This window comes from Amblyraja radiata, chromosome X, assembly GCF_010909765.2.
Source record: "Amblyraja radiata isolate CabotCenter1 chromosome X, sAmbRad1.1.pri, whole genome shotgun sequence".
Taxonomy (NCBI): domain Eukaryota; kingdom Metazoa; phylum Chordata; class Chondrichthyes; order Rajiformes; family Rajidae; genus Amblyraja; species Amblyraja radiata.
The window spans coordinates 11,953,454-11,975,762 of NC_045999.1; the positions used below are offsets into that span (position 1 = coordinate 11,953,454).

Genomic DNA, 22,309 nt, shown 5'->3' on the forward strand with positions numbered 1-22,309 from the left:
CTCCAGCACTTTTGTCTACCTTCGAATCTCCAGCATCTGCAGTTCCTTCTTGAATATTGTCCCAAAGTGTGTGCTCTGTTCCAGTGAGGGGAAACTCAGCTGCCAATTTGTACAAAAGGAAGACCCCACAAGTTACCATAATGACGGGTGCGGTATAAATAATACTCAGCACGAGGGAGAAATATCTCCTGCTGTGGGAGTATTCACTGTGGCTTGTATTCACTAGAGTTTAGAAGGATGAGGTGGGATCTTATAGAAACATATAAAATTATAAAAGGACTGGACAAGCTAGATGCAGGAAAAATGTTCCCAATGTTGGGCGAGTCCAGAACCAGGGGCCACAGTCTTAGAATAAAGGGGAGGTCATTTAAGACTGAGGTGAGAAAAAACGTTTTCACACAGAGAGTTGTGAATTTATGGAATTCCCTGCCACAGAGGGCAGTGGAGGCCAAGTCACTGGATGGATTTAAGAGAGAGTTAGATAGAGCTCTAGGGGCTAGTGGAGTCAAGGGATATGTGGAGAAGGCAGGCACGGGTTATTGATAGGGGACGATCAGCCATGATCACAATGAATGGCGGTGCTGGCTCGAAGGGCAGAATGGCCTCCTCATGCACCTATTTTCTATGTCCCCCCCCTCATAATGTTCTGTGATGTGATATTTTTATAGTCTTCCATTGGTGTATCCGATAGTGCAGCACTCTCCCGACTCCTCCCCGGAGGATTGGGGAACTGACAGGGAATCCATAGGGGATAATTGGGAATAGACCATTCAGTGCAGCACTCCACGGTGTAGAGGTACTTTAACCACAACTACAGCAGCACTCTGACAACCATGTAAACGCGGCGCCCCTACTGGTCTCCGGCTGGCAAGGCTGGGTCAGTTGGATTCTGAGCTCAGAACCAGTGTCAGGGAGCTACTATCCCTGTTGAAACTGTGGTCGAGCAGAGAAGAAAAAATGTAACCCTTCCCCTTCTAGCCCAATCTAAACGAGCAAGGACAGTACAAAGCCAGGAGAGGAAGCAAGTGGTCCACTCACCTTCCAGATAGATGCCAGCTGGTGCCTTTGAAATTCAATGCCGGCTGGGGATCCTTCAGCGTGGGATCACGCCGTGTAAATGCCCTAAATGCATACAGTAGAAGGGACGCCTGGAACTGCTAATGTGATGCATCTACACAAGAGGAATGTAACTGCTTTAAGATGGGTAATAAACAGACGATATTTACTGATGAACAACTAGACGCCTATCAGGTAAGAAGATGGAAAGCGAACCGCAGCCGATGGCTGAGGGGAACTCGTGTGGGAAATGTACTGGAGTCGGGGTCTCATATTTAACTAAACCAGATCAGCCTGAACACCGCGGCTAGTTATTATATTAAAGCCAAAATATTTCTTCCCGAAAGTGTTTACTTTTGGTGTTGTGCTTGATTTGAACAGTGTACAATGTTTTTGTAAACATCATTCTCTAACCGAACTGTCTCGTCTGCCCATCGTTCGGTAAAACAGAGACAAGATTAAACTTAAAATTTACCAATTCTGTTCAAAGTTTGAGGCGAAGCAATTAAAATTGGCTGAATTGAACGGGAGACTTGGTCCGCTCGAAGCAATTTTTAATCTGTTAATTGTGTTTATATTTTCACAACTCGCGCCTCATCAAATTCCCTCGGGTTGTGGCAGCTGTTATGCGTTGTTTACATCCAGTGAAAGCAGTTTGCTAAAGTAGGAACGTTTTCTTGGAAGCGATTGCGCTTATTTCATGCGATACCGAGAGTGGGTGACTGGGAACAGGGGGAAGAACAATTTAACTCCGGTAATATTGAAAATAAAACAGACCGAGCTTTGTATGTGTGCAAATATAGTCCACATAGATGTAGTGACTAAACATTGCAGTCTGCATTAAGCCGCAGTGTCCCGTTAACGACCGGTTGTAAATTTAACGCCAGTTTCACTCACAGAGAGTCAACCACGAGGTCATTTTATTTAGGCTAATCCAAGTATAATAGTACGAGAAATAAAAGCATCCTCATTTATTTCGAAAGAGAAATAAAGTATGAATGGATTGGGTTAGCGTTAACACGGACGTTATTCCCAGCAAGTGGCACAGAATTGATGGAGTGCCTGATAATTCTTCAATGTGTCATTTCAGCAGAACAGGAGATGCAACGTGTTGTGAAACTATGATATCATATTCTGTACAATGTCGGAGTGAAATAGATTTAAGGGGAACATTTACAGCAGTTTAGTTGATTACATTTTTTGAGGCAGTAGCAAGGGGGGGGGGGGGGAGGAGGTTAGTGGGAGCATAGCATTTCATACATTCTACTAGGTTTTAGCAAAGCTGGTGATGAGGTCCCGCGGGACATCTGCTCAAAACAAAACGAACGCATATGGGACTCATGGAAGAGTGGACAACTGGATGCAATATTGGCCCCGTGACAGAAAATGAAGGTGATAGATGTATTTGTAACTGTTACCATTGGGGTTTCACAGTATTAATTAACTGGATCCACACACACATAAACAAATAGAACTCAGCGACTCAGGCAGCATCTGTGGAGGGAAAGGACAATGACCTTTTGGGATGGGAGCCTTCTTCAGACTGAGTCCAAAGTAGGATCTTGACCTGAAACATCATCTGTCCATTCCCTCCACAGCTGCTGCCTGGCTGGCTGAGTTCTTCCAGTAGTTTGAACGTTTTGCAGCAGAGTTTTGTTCTCAGCATTAGGTGTCAGATAATGTACTTTCCCAGTTATAATGTTGAGAGCTCAAGTCCTATCCAACAGAGCTGTGCAGAGTATAAGCTCACACTAGTAGAGAGGACGAAGCTCTCATTTGAGTGAAACTTTAAACTAGTCTTGCCCTCTGCATTGGAGAAGTCAAGGCATTATCTTCAATACGAGGAGGGAGCTCTGCCTGGTATCTTTATATTTTTCACAACCAACACCACTATAAGAGATTGTCCAGTCATTATCTGGTTCGTGTTCGAAAGATGTTACTTCTGCTTTTCTTATACTGCACTAGTGACTCTATTTCAAAAGTACTGAATTGGTCGTAAAGCACTTGGGATATTTTGACACCTTGACAAGCACTGAGTATATGCAAGTCTTTCTTTTGAAGATTTCCTCACCTAAATACCATATCCTTAATTTTAGCAAAGGAGTATTAGATTTAATGGGACAAATAGATTATTCACCAACAAAGCTTACCATAGGAATTAATTACACTAATCACTAAATTCTCTGGAGAGAAGGAATGGGTGATGTTTCAGGTCAAGACTCTTCTTCAGACTGAAGAAGGGTCTTGACCCAAAATGTCACTCATTCCTTCTCTCCAGAGATGCTGCCTGTCCCACTGAGTTACTCCAGCTTTTTGTGTCGATGAATGGTGAGACGTCTGATGTCAAGTCCAGATCAAGTGAGTGTGAGTGGACCAAAGTCTGGAGGGAAATTCTTGTTTCAATGGGCATTATTAAAACTGTATGTGTCACTTCAGTGGGGCAACATTTTTGAATTGTAGAAAGCAAGAATGCACATCCTCTGCATGGAAGAGCAATTGTATAGTCAATTTGTGAGCTTGTGGCAACTGAGCAGTGTCTCAACAGAAGGGAAACAAATAAAACAGAAAGACATTCACATACATTGAAGTTGAGACTGTTATGTTTTATATACCAGATGTGGTGACAAAAATGTAGCAAAATTAGACATTAATAATTGTCATCAAACTGAATATTACTATAGTCACAGATAATCAAATCATAGAAAATTAAAAAAGAAATGTAGATGCTAAACTTCTCAAATAAAAAAAAAAGCAGTAAAAGGAGGAAACGCACAGCAGGTCATTCAGCATTCGAGGAATATGAATAAGTTAATATTTCAGAACCAGGGCTATAGAATTAGGAAACAAGTCAGTTTTCAGTAGGTGGTGGTGAGATATGTAGTACAAAGGAATGTTTATGATAGGGTGAGACCAAAGGGGGCAGTTTAATTTAAACATATTATGCATCTTTGTTTGTATAATGTGTTGTTAATAGTGAGACAGTGAGACCTGTCAGGACAGGACAGACTATAGGAATTGAAGAAGAAAAACTGAGCCAAACTGATGAGAGGCAGAAATGTCCAGTTCTGATACTGACAGAGCAAAAGATTTACATAGAAATGGAGAAATTAATAGTGAGTATTACAGGCTAGAATAAATGCCCAGAGGAAAATAAGTTGTCGATCTCCAAACTTGTGTTGGACTTCATTGCAATGTTGAAGGCATCATGGGGGTGGGGGAGGTGGGGGAGTGAGGGGTAGGGTAGGGGGTGGGGGAGGGGGGTTGTGGGTGGGAGGCAGCACAGATATGAAGGTCAGAGTGGGAATAGGATAGTGAATGAACATGCAGACAACCAGTCACTCTGATGATGCTTGTGGACTGAATGTAGCTGCTTCATAAAATGGTCACCCAGTCCACGTTTGGTTTCTGCATTGTAGCGGAAACACGGAAGGCATCATTGGTGAGAAACACATAAAAGTTGAGAACATTTTTTGGTGAGATTTGGTGAGAGTATTAGCCCCTGTTCTTTCTTTTACCACAAAAATAGAGGAGACATTGGCTGTTACTTAAAGAAAAATCTACAGATCAAGAAGCAATTCCTCCAGATTAGAGGGCGACAAATGTAACTTTGGTTTAAAAAATAGATACAAAACTGGGAACTTCTAACAGATAGCCCAACATCTGTGGTATGGAGAATGTTCACATTACTGTAAGGGATGAGACGGGAAACTGAGCACATTTCAACAGGATTAGACAAAATCAACATGAATTCATGAAAGAGATGTCATGTTTGATAAACCTATTGAAAACCTTTGAGAATATAATTGTTATAATAGATAAGGGCAAAACAGTGGATGTGGTGTATTGATATTTCCAGAAGACCTTTGGTGAAGTTCCACAAAAGATTGAGGGTAATATACTTGCATGGATTGAACATTAGTTGAGAGATAGGAAAGAGATAGTAGGAATAAATGGGACTTAATAAGGGTGACAAGTTGTGAGTAGTAGGGTACTGATCAGGATCAGTTGCTTACAACGTATATCAATGATTTGGGTTAGGAAACCAAATGTTATAGTCTTTAAGTGAGTAGTTGTTTAGTTTAGAGATACAATGTGGAAACAGGCACTTCGACCCACCATTCTGCGCCGACCAACGATCACCTGTACACTAGTTCCATCCTACACACTAGGGACTATTTACAGAAGCCAATTAACCTACAAACCTGCAACTCTTTGGAATGTGGGGGGAAACCAGAGCACCTGGAGAAAACCCACACGGTCATATGGAGAACGTACAAACTCCATACAGGCAGCACCCAGTCAGGATCGAAAGGGGTATCTGGCACTGTAAACAGCAACTCTGCCACTACCCCACTGTGCCACTCTAATGTAAGGAGAATGCAAAGGAGCTTCAATGCAATTTAAGACACAAAATGCTGGAGTAACTCAGTGGGTCGGGCTGCACCCCCGAAGAACATGGATAGGTGACCTTTTGGGTTGGTCCCTACCCGAAACGCTATCTATCTGTGTTCTCCAGAGATGCTACATGACCCACTGAGTTACTCCAGCATTTTGTGTCTTGGTTAGCTAGAATCTGCAGTTCCTTGTTTCTACATTTTGTATGCCATTTAGACAGGTTGAGTAAGTGGGCAAATATATGGCACACACATTAACATGTGGTTAAATGTGAAGGTATCAACTATGGCAGGAAAAAAACCCAAAGCAAATGGTGACAGATTGGGAAATAGTGGCATTCTGAAAGCAAACATCCAGATGCAGGAAGGCAAATGTTCAGACTGTTTGACTACAGAGAAATATTGTCCTGCTACAATTACGCAGTTTTGTGAGATCACACCGGGAATATTCTGTATAGTTTTATTCTCCTTAACCAGGGGCCACAGTCTTAGAATAAAGGGGTGGTCATTTAAGACTGAGGTGAGAAAAAACTTTTTCACCCAGAGAGTTGTGAATTTATGGAATTCCCTGCAACAGAGTGCAGTGGAGGCCAAGTCGCTGGATGGATTTAAGAGAGAGTTAGATAGAGCTCTAGGGGCTATTGGAGTCGAGGGATATGGGGAGAAGGCAGGCATGGGTTATTGATAGGGGACGATCAGCCATGATCACAATGAATAACGGTGCTGGCTCGAAGGGACGAATGGCCTCCTCCTTCACCTATTTTCTATGTTCTATGTTATATAAGAAAGGATATGGTTTCCATAAGGGAGCAGAGCCAAGGGTTGTATTCACTAGAGTTTAAAAGAGTGAGTGGGGATGCCATTGATACGTACAGGATGCTGACAGACTGAGATAGACTGGATGCCAGGAACATGTTTCTCCAGGCTGGAGGTGTCTAGAACAGGTAGTCACAGACTCAGGGTGGATCACACATTCATCACTGTGGTGAGGATAGTGGTGAATCTGTGGAAGAAGTCAAGTCAAATCAGGCCAAGTCACTGAATGTAAAACAGGAGGTAAATTGATCTCTGGTTATTCAAGGCTTCAAGGCATAAGGGGAAGATGGGCATGGCTAGGAAGGAACTGCAGATGCTGGTTTAAACCGGATAGACACGATAGGGGGAGTGATGGGCAGGTATATCTCCACTTTCCTTTTTTCTTTTTTTTTCTTTTATCTCTACTTTCTTTTCGGTCACACTATTTTTGTAGTCTAGGGGTCTTTTCTATGTGCTGTTTCGAGCTAACTTTTCACTTCTCACTTTTTCCGTTTCTTGCTCTCTCTCTCTCTCCTTTTCTTTCATTTTCAGGTTAAAAAAAAAAAAATAGGTGCAGGAGGAGGCCATTCGGCCCTTCGAGCCAGCACCGCCATTCATTGTGATCATGGCTGATCGTCCCCTATCAATAACCCGTGCCTGCCTTCTCCCCATATCCTTTGATTCCACTAGCCCCTAGAACCCTATCTAACTCTCTCTTAAATCCATCCAGTGATTTGGCCTCCACTGCCCTCTGTGACAGGGAATTCCACAAATTCACAACTCTCTGGGTGAAATAGTTTTTTCTCACCTCAGTCTTAAATGGCCTCCTCTTTATTCTAAGACTGTGGCGTATAAAGACGTTTCTAAGACGTATAGAGCCCCCAAATAAAACTCTGCAGTACACTTGTTGGGACTGCTTTATGCACATAGAAAGCAATATTTATATTCTGCAGACAGTGGGGGATGATTTCCCTGTCGCAGTAATGGAACTGGCTGAATGAATGGAAAACGCCAATTTTGTAAGAAGTGAATGAATACACGCTGAATGTGCAAGTGAATAACAAGACATGAAACATTTTATTGTAGACATAATATATTGTCTACTAAATAAGGTTGTGTGAAGTGGAGGCAAGGTAGTGATGCTGAAGGAACAGCAAAGTACGTTTATGGACAAAATCCATGTAAAGCACTTGGGAAAAATAAATGAGAAAAAAAAGGATTTGCAACAAACATAACAAAGTTGTCAGCATGTCAGAGTTACAGACAACAAACTCTTACAATATTATCCCAGGTTGGTAGTGAACTACAAGACCATTACAGTGGGAAGGTCTCGACCCGAAACGTCACCCATTCTTTCTCTCCAGAGACGCTGCCTGTCCCGCTGAGTTACTCCAGCCTTTTGTGTCTATCTTTCCGGCCCTATTAAGAATGTTGTGAAAAAGTCGAGAGTATCTTTTTAGTACCAAATAACTGTCACTGGGATGATGCACTATCACAGAACGCACATTGGAGGAATTAAAGTTATTTATTTGGCGACATTGTCTTGTGGAAAGGGTCATATGTGATAACGTCTCACAGTTTCAGTAGGACAATTAATGAAGAACAGTTTGAATAAAGTGCTGTTTCACTTCTCCTTACCACCCGGCTTTAAGTGGAGAAGCAGAAAGGTTAGCCTGCCTTGTAAAGGAGAAACAGTTCATAGGTCAATTGAACATTTATCATGAAATACAGACGCAACATTTCTCCTGAGCTTTAGAGCTAGGCCAGACTTCACAACAGGATGTGTAGGAAGGAACTGCAGATGCTGGTTTAAACCAAAGATAAACACAAAATGCTGGAGTAACTCAGCGGGTCAGGCAGCATCTCTGGATAAAAGGAATGGATGACATTTCGGGTCGAGACCCTTCTTCAGACCTTAGAAGTACCTTCAGACTCTCGACCTGAAACGTCTCCCATTCCTTCTATCCAGAGATGGTGCCTGTCCCACTGAGTTACTCCAGCATTTTGTGTCGATCCTCACAACAAGGTGCTTGTCTGCAGAAATCTAACACACAGAATGCTCAGGACACCTTTACTTGGTTCAATTTGGAGCAAAGTGTGAAGGGAGGGTAGTGGTAACAGAGTAAGCATCACAACAGGAGAAGAGGTTCTGTCTGCATGATAGAGTTCCCACGCTGGGAGGTCAGAGATGAGATGATAGGATGTCAGGGAAATAGTGGAGATGTATTAATATGAGAATAATATCTCATGAAGGTTGGTGTGAAATTCAGAAGCATTCATATAAACCATTTGATTCTAGTGCATGATACCCAGAGGAATAATAGGGCAGTATGATGGCGCAGTGGTAGAATTGCTGCCTGACAGTGCCAGAGACTTGGGTTCGATACTGACTACGGGTGCTGTCTGTATGGAGTTTGTACGTTCTCCCCGTGACCATGTGGATTTTCTCCTTGTGCTCCTGTTTCCACCCACACTCCAACACGTACAGATTTGTAGGTTAATTGGCTTGGTAAAATTGTAATTTGTCCCTAGTGTGGGTAGAATGGTGTTAATGTGCGGGGATCGCTGGTCGGCGTGAACCTGGGGGCTGAAGGGCCTGTTTCCGCTTTGTATCTCTAAACTAAACTAAACAAAAAAATGACTATGTAAATGAAGATGTTCGTGAAGTGAATTCAAAATTGGCCAGGAATCAACGCACAATATTTCTGAGGGTCAAGGTTAGTCAATAGCGGTTTCTAATCCAGGGATGGGAGATATTCTAACATCTGATAAATCTGCAAGTTTAACAAAAGTAAAACCAGCAGTGCTCTGATAGCACAGAAGGTGCAAACACATGAAATTCAGTTAAAGTTATTAAATGTGTAAAATCAATCGATATCCTCTTTTATAAATGGAAGAATCAGTTTAGGGTGTACATCATTGGTTGTGAACAGTTGCTTTAAAGCTATTACCACCAAAGATCCTATAGTGGAGCAAGATAGACCACTCCTGTTAAGTGCAATGGGCTGACGTGTAGTACGCAACGGAGCGGAACGTGGGCCTTTTTTTCATCCATTTCCGTAACCCGACCTGACCCGACCCGACTCGCAGTGTAATCAACGTTGCGGGGGAACAGTTGTGTTAATAAATTAAAATTCTGAAAATTAGGAGAAGATTTTTACCAAATAACTTTTATTTTTACGAGGATGTTTCCGTAACCGGCTTCCGTCTCCGCACTATTATCCTATGGGATCTTTGGTGTGGAGATGGAAGCTGGTTACGGAAATGGGTCCTTAAATTACCCATGAATCTGCCCATGACCGTACTACGTCTTTTTCGTCGAGTGGACTATCTTGCTCGCTATAGGATCTTTGATTACCACGTTGAAGAAGGTGTCATGTGACGATCCTCTCTCTGGGCTGCAGCAGTGTGAATAGAGAATCTAGTTTATCTACAAAGAACCCTTGATTAAAATCCACCTTGTGGCAGCTATCTTTACACCCTGTAGCTAGAGCTATCTGTACACCCTGTAGCTTTGGTAAAGGTTAAGAGCCTACTGAGTCTAAATACTTTACAACCATGGTGTTTTAATGGCAGAAAGAGTTATCTAGGTGAAAGGCTGAAGTCAAAGTGCAGGATCCCACATAAGCTGTACAGAGTTTAAGAGGTGATGAATCCAGAACCATTGGTTAAATGATGGAAGTCTTCAATCCACCAAACCAATAGGCAAGGAAGGGACGCAGGCAGTGGCGGACTAGCCAGGATGTCAGCTTGCCTGATGGCAAGTGGGCCCCTGATGAACTGGGCCCCCTTTGTCTCCTGGCAACCAATATTTTTAGACCCAGTCCGCCACTGGACGCAGGGACTATTGAACGGGGGGGGGGGGGGTTTATGTCACCCATTTCTTCTCTCCAGAGATGCTGCCTGTCCTCTGACTTACTCCAGCATTTTGTGTCTATCTTCTGAGATAGAATAATAGGGGGCTCCCTGGAAATGACCCTTGCACACCTCAAATAGCCATTGTATAGTCAAAAACCCAGCGACATGTGTAATTTTGAAAGAATGAAAGTGTGTGGCTTTGGAGCTGGTGACGATATTTTGGGATATTTTGAGGTACGCACCTCCCTAGTCTTCAGACTTTAACAATGGTCCCTGTGCCCACAAATTGTTCTAGTCCCTGCCTGTGTTACATGGTTCCTTGTTTGTGATGCTCCTGCAATTGCAATTGGTTGGTTTTCTTCAAAAGGTCTTCAAAATGTTCCTGCTGTTTCATTTTCATCTATGCTTTCAAAATCAATTCTCATTGAGATCTTTACAGTAAGTTTATTTGGAAACATCTCAAGCCATTATTATAAGTCACGTTAGCAACTGCCTTCCTGACTGCATTTTTTTAAACACTATCCTTTTGTCAGTGACTAATAATCAATGAAGATGAGCTGTAGTTTAAACATTCTTTAATAAAATGCTGGAGAAACTCAGCGGGTGAGGCAGCATCTATGGAGCGAAGGAAATAGGCAACGTTTCGGGTTGAAACGTTGCCTATTTCCTTCGCTCCATAGATGCTGCCTCACCCACTGAGTTTTTCCACTGTTTTTTCTACCTTCGATTTTCCAGCATCTGCAGTTCCTTCTTAAAAACCTTAAATAAATGGTGTGAGTTTGCTGTTTTCTTTGCTTTGTTTATTCAGATTAATATCCAGACAGACTCATTACACATACGCATTCCAATAAGAATGGAAAAAAAGGTTATGTCATTGGAATTGCTACTGCAAGAATTCATCATCATCTCTAGACCCCATGAATTCTTCAGACATTAGGTCAAATTATATACATTGGCCATGTGGCAACTCTTCAGTCTTTTAGTATCTGAACTTGGAAATGCAATAAGATCTTTGATACTGACAGGATTAAAAGTTACTGGTAATTGTTCTGCATCCACACTCATCTCAACACTCGCTGCCTTCAGGTAGAAGGTACAGGAGCCTGAAATCTGCAACATCCAGGTTCAGGAATAGCTGCTTCCCCACAGCCATCAGGCTATTACAAAACTCAACATTAATAGTAAGATTAAACGAGAACTCACCAGTTTGAAGTTTGATCTTGATTTTATGAGGAGTTACGATGAGCGATTACGTGAAGAAGGGCCGTCCGTCTGCGTGCGCGTCAATCTTCAAAGCAGCGGTGTTAAATCACAGATAAAAAGAAGACCTGAGAATAGTAAGATTGTGAAGAAACTAGAACTTCCATATGACCTTGATAGTATGAGGGTGGGAGCGGTGGGCACGTAATCGCTCATCGTAACTCCTCATAAAATCAAGATCAAACTTCAAACTGGTAAGTTCTCGTTTAATCTTACTATTTTACTTCGGAGTCACGTGAGTGACTACGTGAAGATTTCAAAGCTCTGTGATACGCCGGTTACGAATCCAGGCGTCACACACTGAATGGATTGACCATGGATGCGTGTAATCATTAAAGCATTCAGACATTACGTAGTTAAGTAAAGAAACTGATGCTTTAAATGAAAGAAAAGTTTTAAAAAAAGTTACCCCTCCCAACCTTGGGGGGGAAACTAAGGGACAGAACTTAAAATGGTACGTGCAAACACCCCCAGTCCGGCTATGGGTTTGTTATAAAACCGGTGGACCGTTATTTTATTCGTCCATCCTGCAGCCACTAGGATGTTGTCAAGGGGCACGTCCATAGCTCTTGCTGCCGACGTAGATGCAGCCCTGGTGGAGTGAGATTTAACCCTATAAATGTTTACTCCTGCTACCGCCATTGCCTCTTTTGACCATCTGGAGATGGTTTGAGTTGACACCTTTTGGTGTGGTTTTTTTATGGCTGATGAGGACCGATTGTTCTGAGCCTCTGAGGTTCTCCGTAACTCTCAGATAGTGGTGTTAGTATGTTACCACCCACACAACCGTTGGTCCTTTGGATATGCCAAGAACTGGATCTCCATCCCAGGCATTCCTGGCCTGCTCTGTTTATCAGGTTCCTGATAAGGAATGTTATGTTGTTCATATTGGTGGTCATGTAGTCCAGCCGTAGCTTTTGCAGTGTCTGGACTCTTTGTCAGCATACCACCTTCAGGGTTAGTTATAGGCGGTCCCCACTGTCAAAGTAGGGTTTGTACCACGCTCACATCCCATGTGTCAGTGTACCTTGGCCTTGGAGGTCTTAAATTGTAAATGGTCTTCATGAATTTTGTTGTAAAGGGGTGCGTTCCTATCGAACCGTGCCCTGCTTCCGGCATCAGATTGGAGGAGAGTGCGCCTCTGGCACTATAGATGCACTATAACTTAGTTTATAGTTATAGTACAGTTGATAGGAACTCCAAGACATCCGTTATCCGAACTGTGTTGTATTTGTTCGGACAGTCCTATGCCTTGAAATGGCCTCCTCAGAATCTGCAGACCAACAAGTTATACGTTCATGTAGTGGATGATTGCTCCCTGTAACTGGGTTCACTAGGAGGTCCCTGCTCTTGGGTACAGCCATTACTGGCTGGACTATAATTCCCAAAATTTTTGGGGACCAGGCTTGAGTAAGCCAATCTGGCACTACCAATATGCCTGTGGCTTAGTCTTGCTTGATTTTTGTCAAGCATCGGTTTGTGAGACAAATTGGCGGAAAGCATACATAAACATTCCTCCCCAATTGAGGGAGAAAGCATCCACTGCCTTGCTCCTGGATCCAGTTCGCAGGACACATATCTGGGTAACTGATGGTTAGTCTAGATGCAAACGGATCAACATCTGGTATGCCAAATCGTGTAGTTATTTCGTTAAATACTGTCTGATTCAACATCCATTCTGTGTTGTTATTAAACATTCATGATCTAGCATCTGTCACCGTGTTATATCTACCTCGTAGATTACCCAAATATTCCTCTCGATACACCAGTGCCAAATGAGGTTCGACAATCTGTCATAAGATACAGATTTCACACCACCCTTGTTAATGGATATATGCCACCGCAGTGGTGTTTATCAATCTGAATTTGAACAAGCACCGGTTGCATATCGCTACAGAAAACCTTGAGTCCATATTGTGCCCCCAACAATTCTGGGTAATTGATTCCATGTGTTGGGGAATTACAGACTCCTGCTCATTCCATCTGCCCCCACAGCTTTAGACTGTGTTGGTGTCTCCCCATCCTTAGCCGCTTGCATAGGTCTGAAGAACCCTCGATGGCTTTCGAGCAAAATTTCCCTGAGCTGTCTCCCATTCGTTATCCACCATAGTTATTCAACAATGGCCTCTGCTGGCAATCCATAGTTTGCCAATTCGGCCTGCATGTAATCTGAGTGTTCGTTCCTTTGCTTGCTGTAAGTTCTGGTAATGCAAAGGCCCGTACTGCTGGGAATGCAGCTACTATTTGCCAATTACACTCGCTGTTTGCCTGATAGATGGCTAGAATTTGACTATCAGGTCATTGCAGGCTTAATTAATATTGTCGTTTGCCCCTAGGCAAAGTCACCAACATATTTACTGTTTTTTATAGTAAATTCTAGGTAATCAATTACCCTTGTAGGTGTCAATTTTGATTTAACTGGATGGATGAGGTAACCAATTCTTTCAAGCAGGGTTTTGGTTTACTTGACTGATGCTTCTGCCAATTCTTGGTGACTCCAAAATGAAAATGTCCTCCAAATATGCCATTACTATGTGGTTTTGAGACCTTTGTAGTCCCAGAATTGGTTTCCGTAGTTTAGTCAATAGTCTAGGAGCTGATGTCAACCCATTTGGCAGAGCCATTCCATCCAGTTAAACTTCAAATATCTCCAGTTCTTAATGAATAGACACCGAATAGTATGCATCTTTGAGGTCGATGCATGCCATGTGACCATTTTATAGGAAGCTCCTATAAGTAGTTAGACCGTAACAAAATTGCTGTTTCTAAAAGTCTGTACTGCACAAATGAGTTAAACCTGGATGAAGTGACATCCTCCATCTGTCACCTGTCCTGGAAGGCAATCCTGTCCAAAATACTGGGCCTGCCTTGAAGACAATTCCGCTCTGAGTTGCAAGTCTGCTTGGAACCTATGTATGTTGTGCAGTAAAAAATAATCACATGTTGTTATCTGTTATCTGTTTTTTTAAAACCAGATCTGAAATTCATGTTATTGTCATTTAGAACAAAAACACAAGAGTAAAATTACCAACATGTAACTGGTCCACAATCCCTTGTTTCAGTAAACCCAGACCCACCTACCTCCATGGCTATCGGTAGTCTTGTGGTAAGCCCAAAGGCCTCTGATGCGGGTTCCTTTTCTCTCCTTGATTGGGAGTTGGACTGGTAGGAAGTGTGGATTCCATGTTTCTCCTGACCTCTGCTTGAGTCTTGGTCTGAAAACCTTATCATACTGAGCCTGCCTTATCGGACAATTCTGGCCATAATTCTGAGTCTGCCTTGAAAGACGACTCTGATCATATTTCCGTGCCCAGCTTTCAAGCTACCACCGGCTTCAGTGAACTGCTTACCCCCTATGGAGGTGTGAGGTGTGTTGTCGCCTACTGATGAAGTTTGCTTGTCGTTGGTACCTTGATTGATCCGACAGTTTTTGCTTCCTTCTGGTCTTACCTGAAGAGAGGATTCGGCGGCTGGTTTCTCCAAAGTCACCCTGATAGCGCTGTTCCCTTGCCGGCATTTGTGCGGATATTCTGCCAACTGCTGTCTCTTGAGGCCATATGCATGTGCTTCAGTATGTTCATACTTTAATTCGAGATCAGTTACCTACTGATCTCGAAACCAAATTTCTTTTGAACGTTATGTGAGGTTCAAATGACAAATAAATGGTATTGTATAGTATTGTAATTCGAGATCAGTTACCTACTGATCACTCACACTCCCCTCCATTGAGAGTGAGATTTGTAGGTAGCCATGAAAACAGGTGCTGCCGCAGGCCCCTGAGGATACCTGCGCTGACATGGCCCCTCCAGCGGGCCTAAATGAGATTCTTGCTTTGGGTCAGACTGAAACTGACCGTGAATGCTCCTCTCCTCAGAGCAGGAGACATTTGCTAGATCTCTATCCAGGGAAGCACCCAGTGGAACCTGGATGATTGCAGAAGTATTTCTTTTCTTTTGTGCTTAATATTTATTTTATGTAAAGCTTTTTGGTGCAAGTTAACTTAAACAGTGCTATATAAGTAAAAGTTACTTACTTACTTCCTTTCTTCTGCTCACGTGACTCCGAAGTAAAATAGCCCATTGCACTTTATCTGCTTATTTATGTGTATATATATATATATATTCATTGGTATATGGACACACTGATCTGTGCAGTTTTGGTCTCCTAATCTGAGGAAAGACATTCTTGCCATAGAGGGAGTACAGAGAAGGTTCACCAGACTGATTCCTGGGATGTCAGGACTTTCATATGAAGAACGACTGGATAGACTCGGCTTGTACTCGCTAGAATTTAGAAGATTGAGGGGGGATCTTATAGAAACTTACAAAATTCTTAAGGGGTTGGACAGGCTAGATGCAGGAAGATTGTTCCCGATGTTGGGGAAGTCTAGAACAAGGGGTCACAGTTTAAGGATAAGGGGGAAATCTTTTAGGACCGAGATGAGAGAAACATTTTTCACACAGAGAGTGGTGAACCTCTGGAATTCTCTGCCACAGAAGGTAGTTGAGGCCAGTTCATTGGCTATATTTAAGATGGAGTTAGATGTGGCCCCTGTGGCTAAAGGGATCAGGGGGTATGGAGAGAAGGCAGGTACAGGATACTGAGTTGGATGATCAGCCATGATCATATTGAATGGCGGTGCAGGCTCGAAGGGCCGAATGGCCTACTCCTGCACCTATTTTCTATGTTTCTATGTTCCGTATTCATGCCTACTATATTCTGTTGTGCTGAAGCAAAGCAAGAATTTAATTGTCCTATCTGGGACACATGACAATAAACTCTCTTGAATCTTGAATTACTGTTCCCTGTTCTCTACAGCAGTAAAAGGCAGTTGTTATTAAACACGATGTTAAACACTATTGGCTTCATGGTGATCATGATTTAAAATGAACAAGATAAACATTAGGGAGCATTTATAGGATAGTCAGAAACTGTCGGATGGAAATGGTCTGTGTGGCACATGGCCCCAATGGGCCAAATAGCAATGTTTCTACGCTGTTCCCTTTTATGTTGTGATATGAAGATAGCGCAGTGGAGCACAGGAGCAGGCAGCCCGGCCCACAATATCTCTGCCAGATAAGATGGCAAGTTCATCTGCCTGCATATGAGCCATATCCCTCCATTACCTGCATATCCATGCACCTATCTAAACGGCTCTGAAATGCCACTACAGGCATTGTGTCTGCCTCCACCACCACACCTGCTAGTGTGTTCCAGGCACCCACCATCCTCTGTTTATAAAAAACAAATCATCTTGCCCTACACATCCCCTTTAAGTTTACAGTATCTCCTCTTACATTAAAGCTCTGCCCTCAGGTCTTTAACTACCCTGGGGAGAAAGAGGTTCTGACTGTCTACCCTGTCTACGCCTCTCATAGTTTTCTATACTTCTATCAGTTCTAAACGTTGTTGTTGACTAGAACCTCATGCTTTTCTGACTGTGTATTCTGAGATGCCAACGAGGGCTGTAGTTCATGAATGAAGAGTGGGGGGCAGGGGTGCTTCTTCTGTTTAAATGCAGGCTCCAGTAATTGAATGTCGAATTGTATGTGGCTCTAGTTTCAATTTGCACGGCTCCAATCCCCATTAAGCTGGATCTGTCCTCCTGTCCCTGAGGTAATGCAATCTCGCAGCTTAATACACTGGAAATTAAAAACATACAGGGTCCTGTGAGATGCAGTGGAATTTAATAATTAAATGGAATCTGATGTAAGAGCTCATGGTGAAACACTAGACATTTTAAATAGTCCTGCCCTAAAGTCTAAATTGATCTATGTTCGCTTAATTGAAGTGCTTTCCCCACCAGTCTCATGTTTCATTCTATAGAATATCAGTCACAGATAATATCTAAGCTAATAAACAAATATGCACAAGCTGATAAATGCTTCATTCCAATTAATTTTTGAGGGTTTGAGATTACAAGTGGTTTCCTTTGTGTTATTGCATATTGGTATCAATATCTTAAAGCAAAGAGTGTCCTTCTGCAGTTGTACAGAGCCCTAGTGAGACCACACCTGGAGTATTGTGTGCAGTTTTGGTCCCCTAATTTGAGGAAGGACATTCTTGCTATTGAGGGAGTGCAGTCAAGTCAAGTTTATTTGTCACATACACATACGAGATGTGCAGTGAAATGAAAGTGGCAATGCTCGCGGACTTTTGTGCAAAACGACAAACAACCAAACAACCAAACAAACTATAAACACAATCATAACACACATATTCTTTTACATAATAAATAATGGAAGGAAAAACGTTCAGTAGAGTTAGTCCCTGGTGAGATAGGCGTTTACAGTCCGAATGGCCTCTGGGAAGAAACTTCTTCTCAACCTCTCCGTTCTCACCGCATGGCAACGGAGGCGTTTGCCTGACCGTAGCAGCTGGAACAGTCCATTGCAGGGGTGGAAGGGGTCTCTCGTGATATTGTTGGCTCTGGAGTTGCACCTCCTCATGTATAGTTCCTGCAGGGGGGCGAGTGAAGTTCCCATAGTGCGTTCGGCCGAACGCACTACTCTCTGCAGAGCCTTCTTGTCCTTGGCAGAGCAATTCCCAAACCAGATGGTAATGTTCCCGGACAAGATGCCTTCCACCGCCGCTGCGTAGAAGCACTGGAGGATCCTCGGAGACACTCTGAATTTCCTCAATTGCCTGAGGTGGTAAAGGCGCTGCCTTGCCTTACTCACGAGTGCTGAGGCGTGTGATGCCCATGTCATATCCGCGGAGATGTGGACTCCCAGATATTTAAAACAGCTCACCCTATCCACAGGATCCCCATTTATCCTCAATGGTGTGTACGTCCTCGGATGATGTGCCTCCTAAAGTCCATGATCAGCTCCTTCGTTTTTTTGATGTTCAAGAGGAGGCTGTTATCCTGGCACCAGAGTGCTAGATCAGCCACCTCCTGCGTAGGTTTACTAGGTTAATTCCCGGGATGGCGGGGCTGTCATGTGCTGAGAGAATGGAGCAGCTGGGCTTGTACACTCTGGAGTTTAGAAGGATGAGAGGATATCTTATTGAAACATATAAGATTGTTAAGGGTTTGGACACACTAGAGGCAGGAAACATGTTTCCGATATTGGGGGAGTCCAGAACTAGGGGCCACAGTTTAAGAATAAGGAGTAAGCCATTTAGAACGGAGATGAGGAAACACTTTTTCTCACAGAGAGTTGTGAGTGTGTGGAATTCTCTGCCTCAGAGGGCGGTGGAGGCAGGTTCTCTGGATGCTTTCAAGAGAGAGCTGGATAGGGCTCTTAAAGATAGCGGAGTCAGGGTATATGGGGAGAAGGCAGGAACGGGGTACTGATTGGGGATGATCAGCCATGATCACATTGACCGGCGGTGCTGGCTCGATGGGCCGAATGGCCTATTCCTGCACCTATTGTCTATTATCAAACTACACAATTATGTTTGGTCTGGAACTTTTATATCTTGAGCAGGCAAGGAATCTGTTCCTTGGAGCGCAGGAGGATGAGGTGTGATCTTACAGAGGTGAACAATACCTTGTGAGGAATAGATCGGGTAGACGCACAGAGTCTCTTGGCCAGAGTAGGGGTATCGAGGACATAGGTTTGTGAGAGGGGAAAGATTTAATAGGAACCTGAGGGTTAGCTTTTTCCACAGAAAGGGTGGTGTGTGTATGGAATGAGCTGTCAGAGGAGGTAGTTGAGGCAGGTACTTTGCAACGTTTAGGAAACATTAAGACACGTACATGGATAGGACAGGTTTAGAGGCATATGGGCCAAAAGCAGGCAGGTGGGACTCGTGCAGATGGAACAAGTTGGCCAGTGTGGGCAAGATGGGCTGAAGGGCCTGTTTCCACGCTGTAAGACTATGACTCCATCTTAGGTTTCGGTTTATGATTGTCACGTGTGCCATGAAAAGTTTTGATCCAAATGTTATTGAGTTGAATCAGACAATACTGTACATAAATACAAGCCAAACTTAAGTCCAAGATTTAAAGCGAAGGGAAAGATATAGAGCGCCGAATATCGTTCTCAGCACTTTAGCCTAACCGTTCCAGAGACAAAGTCTAATGTGCTCAATGGGGTAGAGGAGAATCGGAAAGTATCATAGCTTGTGGGAGGACCGTTCAGAAACTTGAAGTCTTAGACTATCAGCAAGTTGAAAACTGATGATCTGCAATGAATCCTGATCTATTAAAACCTTTCTATTAGGGCACACATCTGCAGTGTGATGAAAAGCACTTCATTTGTCTGGGTGTCAAGAAAATGGACACCGTCCAGGACAAAGCATGCTGCTTAGTTGGCAGTCCATTCATCACTGCCACCAAACTGTAGCGTCAACTAAATTATCTGCACCAATCTGTCAGTGCTTCCCTTGTAGCTTTATGCTTGCAGAGTTACCTAAGATAGACACAAAAAGTTGGAGTAACTCGGGCAGCATCTCCGGAGAGAAGGAATGGGTGACGTTTCGGGTCGAGACCCTTCTTCAATAGACTATAGATAAGAAACAATAGACAACAGGTGCAGGAGTAGGCCATTCGGCCCTTCGAGCCAGCACCGCCATTAAATGTGATCATGGCTGATCATCCCCAAGGTTCCTGCCTTCTCCCCATATCCCCTGACTCTGCTATTTTTAAGAACCCTATCTAGCTCTCTCTTGAAAGCATCCAGAGAACCTGCCTCCTCCGCCCTCTGAGGCAGAGAATTCCACAGTTACCTGGTGTCCCTGATCGTGATCAGTGAATGTTAACGTGCAGGCACAGCAGATTATTGAGGGCAAGCAGTGCGATCGTCTTTATTGCAAGAGGACATGATTTCAAGAGTAAGGAAGTCTCACTCATGTTTTGTCGGGCAACCACTACCTTGTTTCTAGATCCAGTCTCGCTACCAAAGGAAGAACCTACTTGTGATAACTAGAGCGCAGCAAACGTTGGCCAGATTGACTCATGAGATGGGATGCAACTTCCCAGCCAACAATTTTGTGTGTACATGAATTCCAATTGTGTATTTTGTATGCAGCCTGGATATTGGGTGGGTGATGCTCATTTTTTGTGTGGTCCTAGTGAAGGTACATTTTTGCACTATTGGAAATATACTATGGGCATACAGCACATACAATAAAGCACCATGCATGGACTCTAGATAAACTCTGCCCTTCCCTTCACACAGAACAAATACAAAATACATATCCCACACACAAAACAAACACTATGCACATATCATACGTACTATGCATATGGAACCTGCACTTTGCTTAGAAAATTGGGGAGAAGGCAGGAATGGGGTACTGATTGGGGATGATCAGCCATGACCACATTGAATGGCGGTGCTGGCTCGAAGGGCTGAATGGCCTACTCCTGCACCTATTGTCTATTGTCATAAAATACACACAAAAAAACCCCACTGGTCACAGGAAAAATACTTGGTGGACATGAAACAAACACAGGGCTGCCAACTCTCACGCTTTGAGCGTGAGACTCACGCCCTCAAGCAAACTCTCACGCCCTCACGCTCATCAGACATTTCTCACGCTCAGTGGTGAGAAATGTTGTGATCAACGAAAATTTCAAAACTCGGATAAACTGCATGGTCCGCGGGTGTTGGAGAGCCGGGGCTGCGGGAGGGATGGAAGCAGAACCAGCGGCAGGAACAGATGCGGGGAGCCGGGACTGGTACGTTTGCGGCGCTGTCGAGTATTTGCGCGGCTAGTGAGTCGCTCGCTGCAGCTCTGGCCATGAAGCACTCCGGACAGTGCAAGTGTCCCAGGCCGCGGAGCCGTCGGAAGCTCCGCTGCCGCGAGAGTCTCTGTGCCGAAGGGACAGACTATCAAAGGGAGGTGGAGAGAGAGAGAGAGGGGAAGGAGACAGGGAGACAGAGAGAGGGGGGAGAGAGGGGAGAGACAGAGGGGGCGTGAATGGAGAGAGAGAAGAGGGAGAGGGGGGAGAGAGGCGGGAGAGGGGGGAAGAGAGAGAGGGAAGAGAGATAGGGGTGAGAGGGAAGAAAGAGGGAAGAGAGAGGGGGTGGAGAGGGAGGAGAGGGTAGGAGAGAATGGGAGAGAGAGGGGGAAGAGAGAGGGGAGAGAGGGGAAAAGATAGAGAGATGGGGGGGCAAAGAGAAAGAGGAGATAGAGACAGAGGAGAAAGAGAAGGGAGAGAGAGCCAGGAGGAGAGTGAGGTGGGAGAAATGGGGGAGAGAGGGAGAGAGAGATGAGAGAGAGAGGAGAGACAGGGAGAGAGGGGAGAGTGTAGAGAGGGAGAGATAGAGAGAGAGAGAGGGGGGAAGAGAGGGAGGGAGAGAAGAGGAGTAGAGAGAGAAGAAAGAGGGGGAGAGAGAGAGGGGGGAGGGTTAGGGGAAAGAGGGGAGAGAGGGTTAGGGGAAAGAGAAGGGAGAGACAGGGAGAGGGGGTTAGAGAGAGGAAAGGGGACGAGAGAGAGGGGGAGAGTGAGGTGGGAGGGAGAGGGGGAAGAGAGGAGAGAGAGGGGGGAGAGAGAGAGGTGGAGAGAGAAGAGAGAGGGAAGGGGAGAGAGTGAGAGGGGTGAGACAGGGGAGAGGAGAGAGAGGAGGGTTGAGAGGAGAGAGAGCGGAAGAGGGGGTGAGAGAGAGGGATGAGTGAGGTGGGAGGGAGAGAGAGAAAGGGGAGAGAAAGAGAGGAGAGAGAGAGGGGGGAGAGAGAGAGAGGGAGGGAGAGGGGGATAGAGAGGCAGGGCTGCCAACTCCCATGCATTGAGCGTGAGAATCACGCATTTTACCAAATTCTCACGCTGATCATACATTTTTCTCACTCTGTTGTGAGAAATTCTGTGATCAACGAAAATTTCAAAACTCATATCAACTGCATGGGCCGTGAGTGTTGGGAGCAGAAACAGCGGCGGGGACAGATGCGGACAGGGAGTGGGGCTAGCGAGTGTTTGCCGGGCTGGCGAGTGTTTGCCGGGCTGGCGAGTCGCTCACTGCAGCTCCGGCCATGGAGCAGCCTCAGTGCAAGAG

The 22,309-nt window shown here is 44.3% G+C and overlaps 1 protein-coding gene across 2 annotated transcripts in view; it reads left to right on the forward strand.

Moving 5' to 3' along the window:
• Window positions 1-774: 774 nt before the first annotated feature.
• Window positions 775-22,309, forward strand: part of cib2 (calcium and integrin binding family member 2) — an 83,205-nt gene continuing 61,670 nt past the window's right edge. For both annotated transcript variants that reach the window (XM_033014938.1, XM_033014940.1), the window contains exon 1: window positions 775-1,251. In XM_033014938.1, the coding sequence (XP_032870829.1) occupies window positions 1,201-1,251 (51 nt within the window). In that variant the 5' untranslated portion in view covers window positions 775-1,200. The remainder of the gene's footprint in view (window positions 1,252-22,309) is intronic.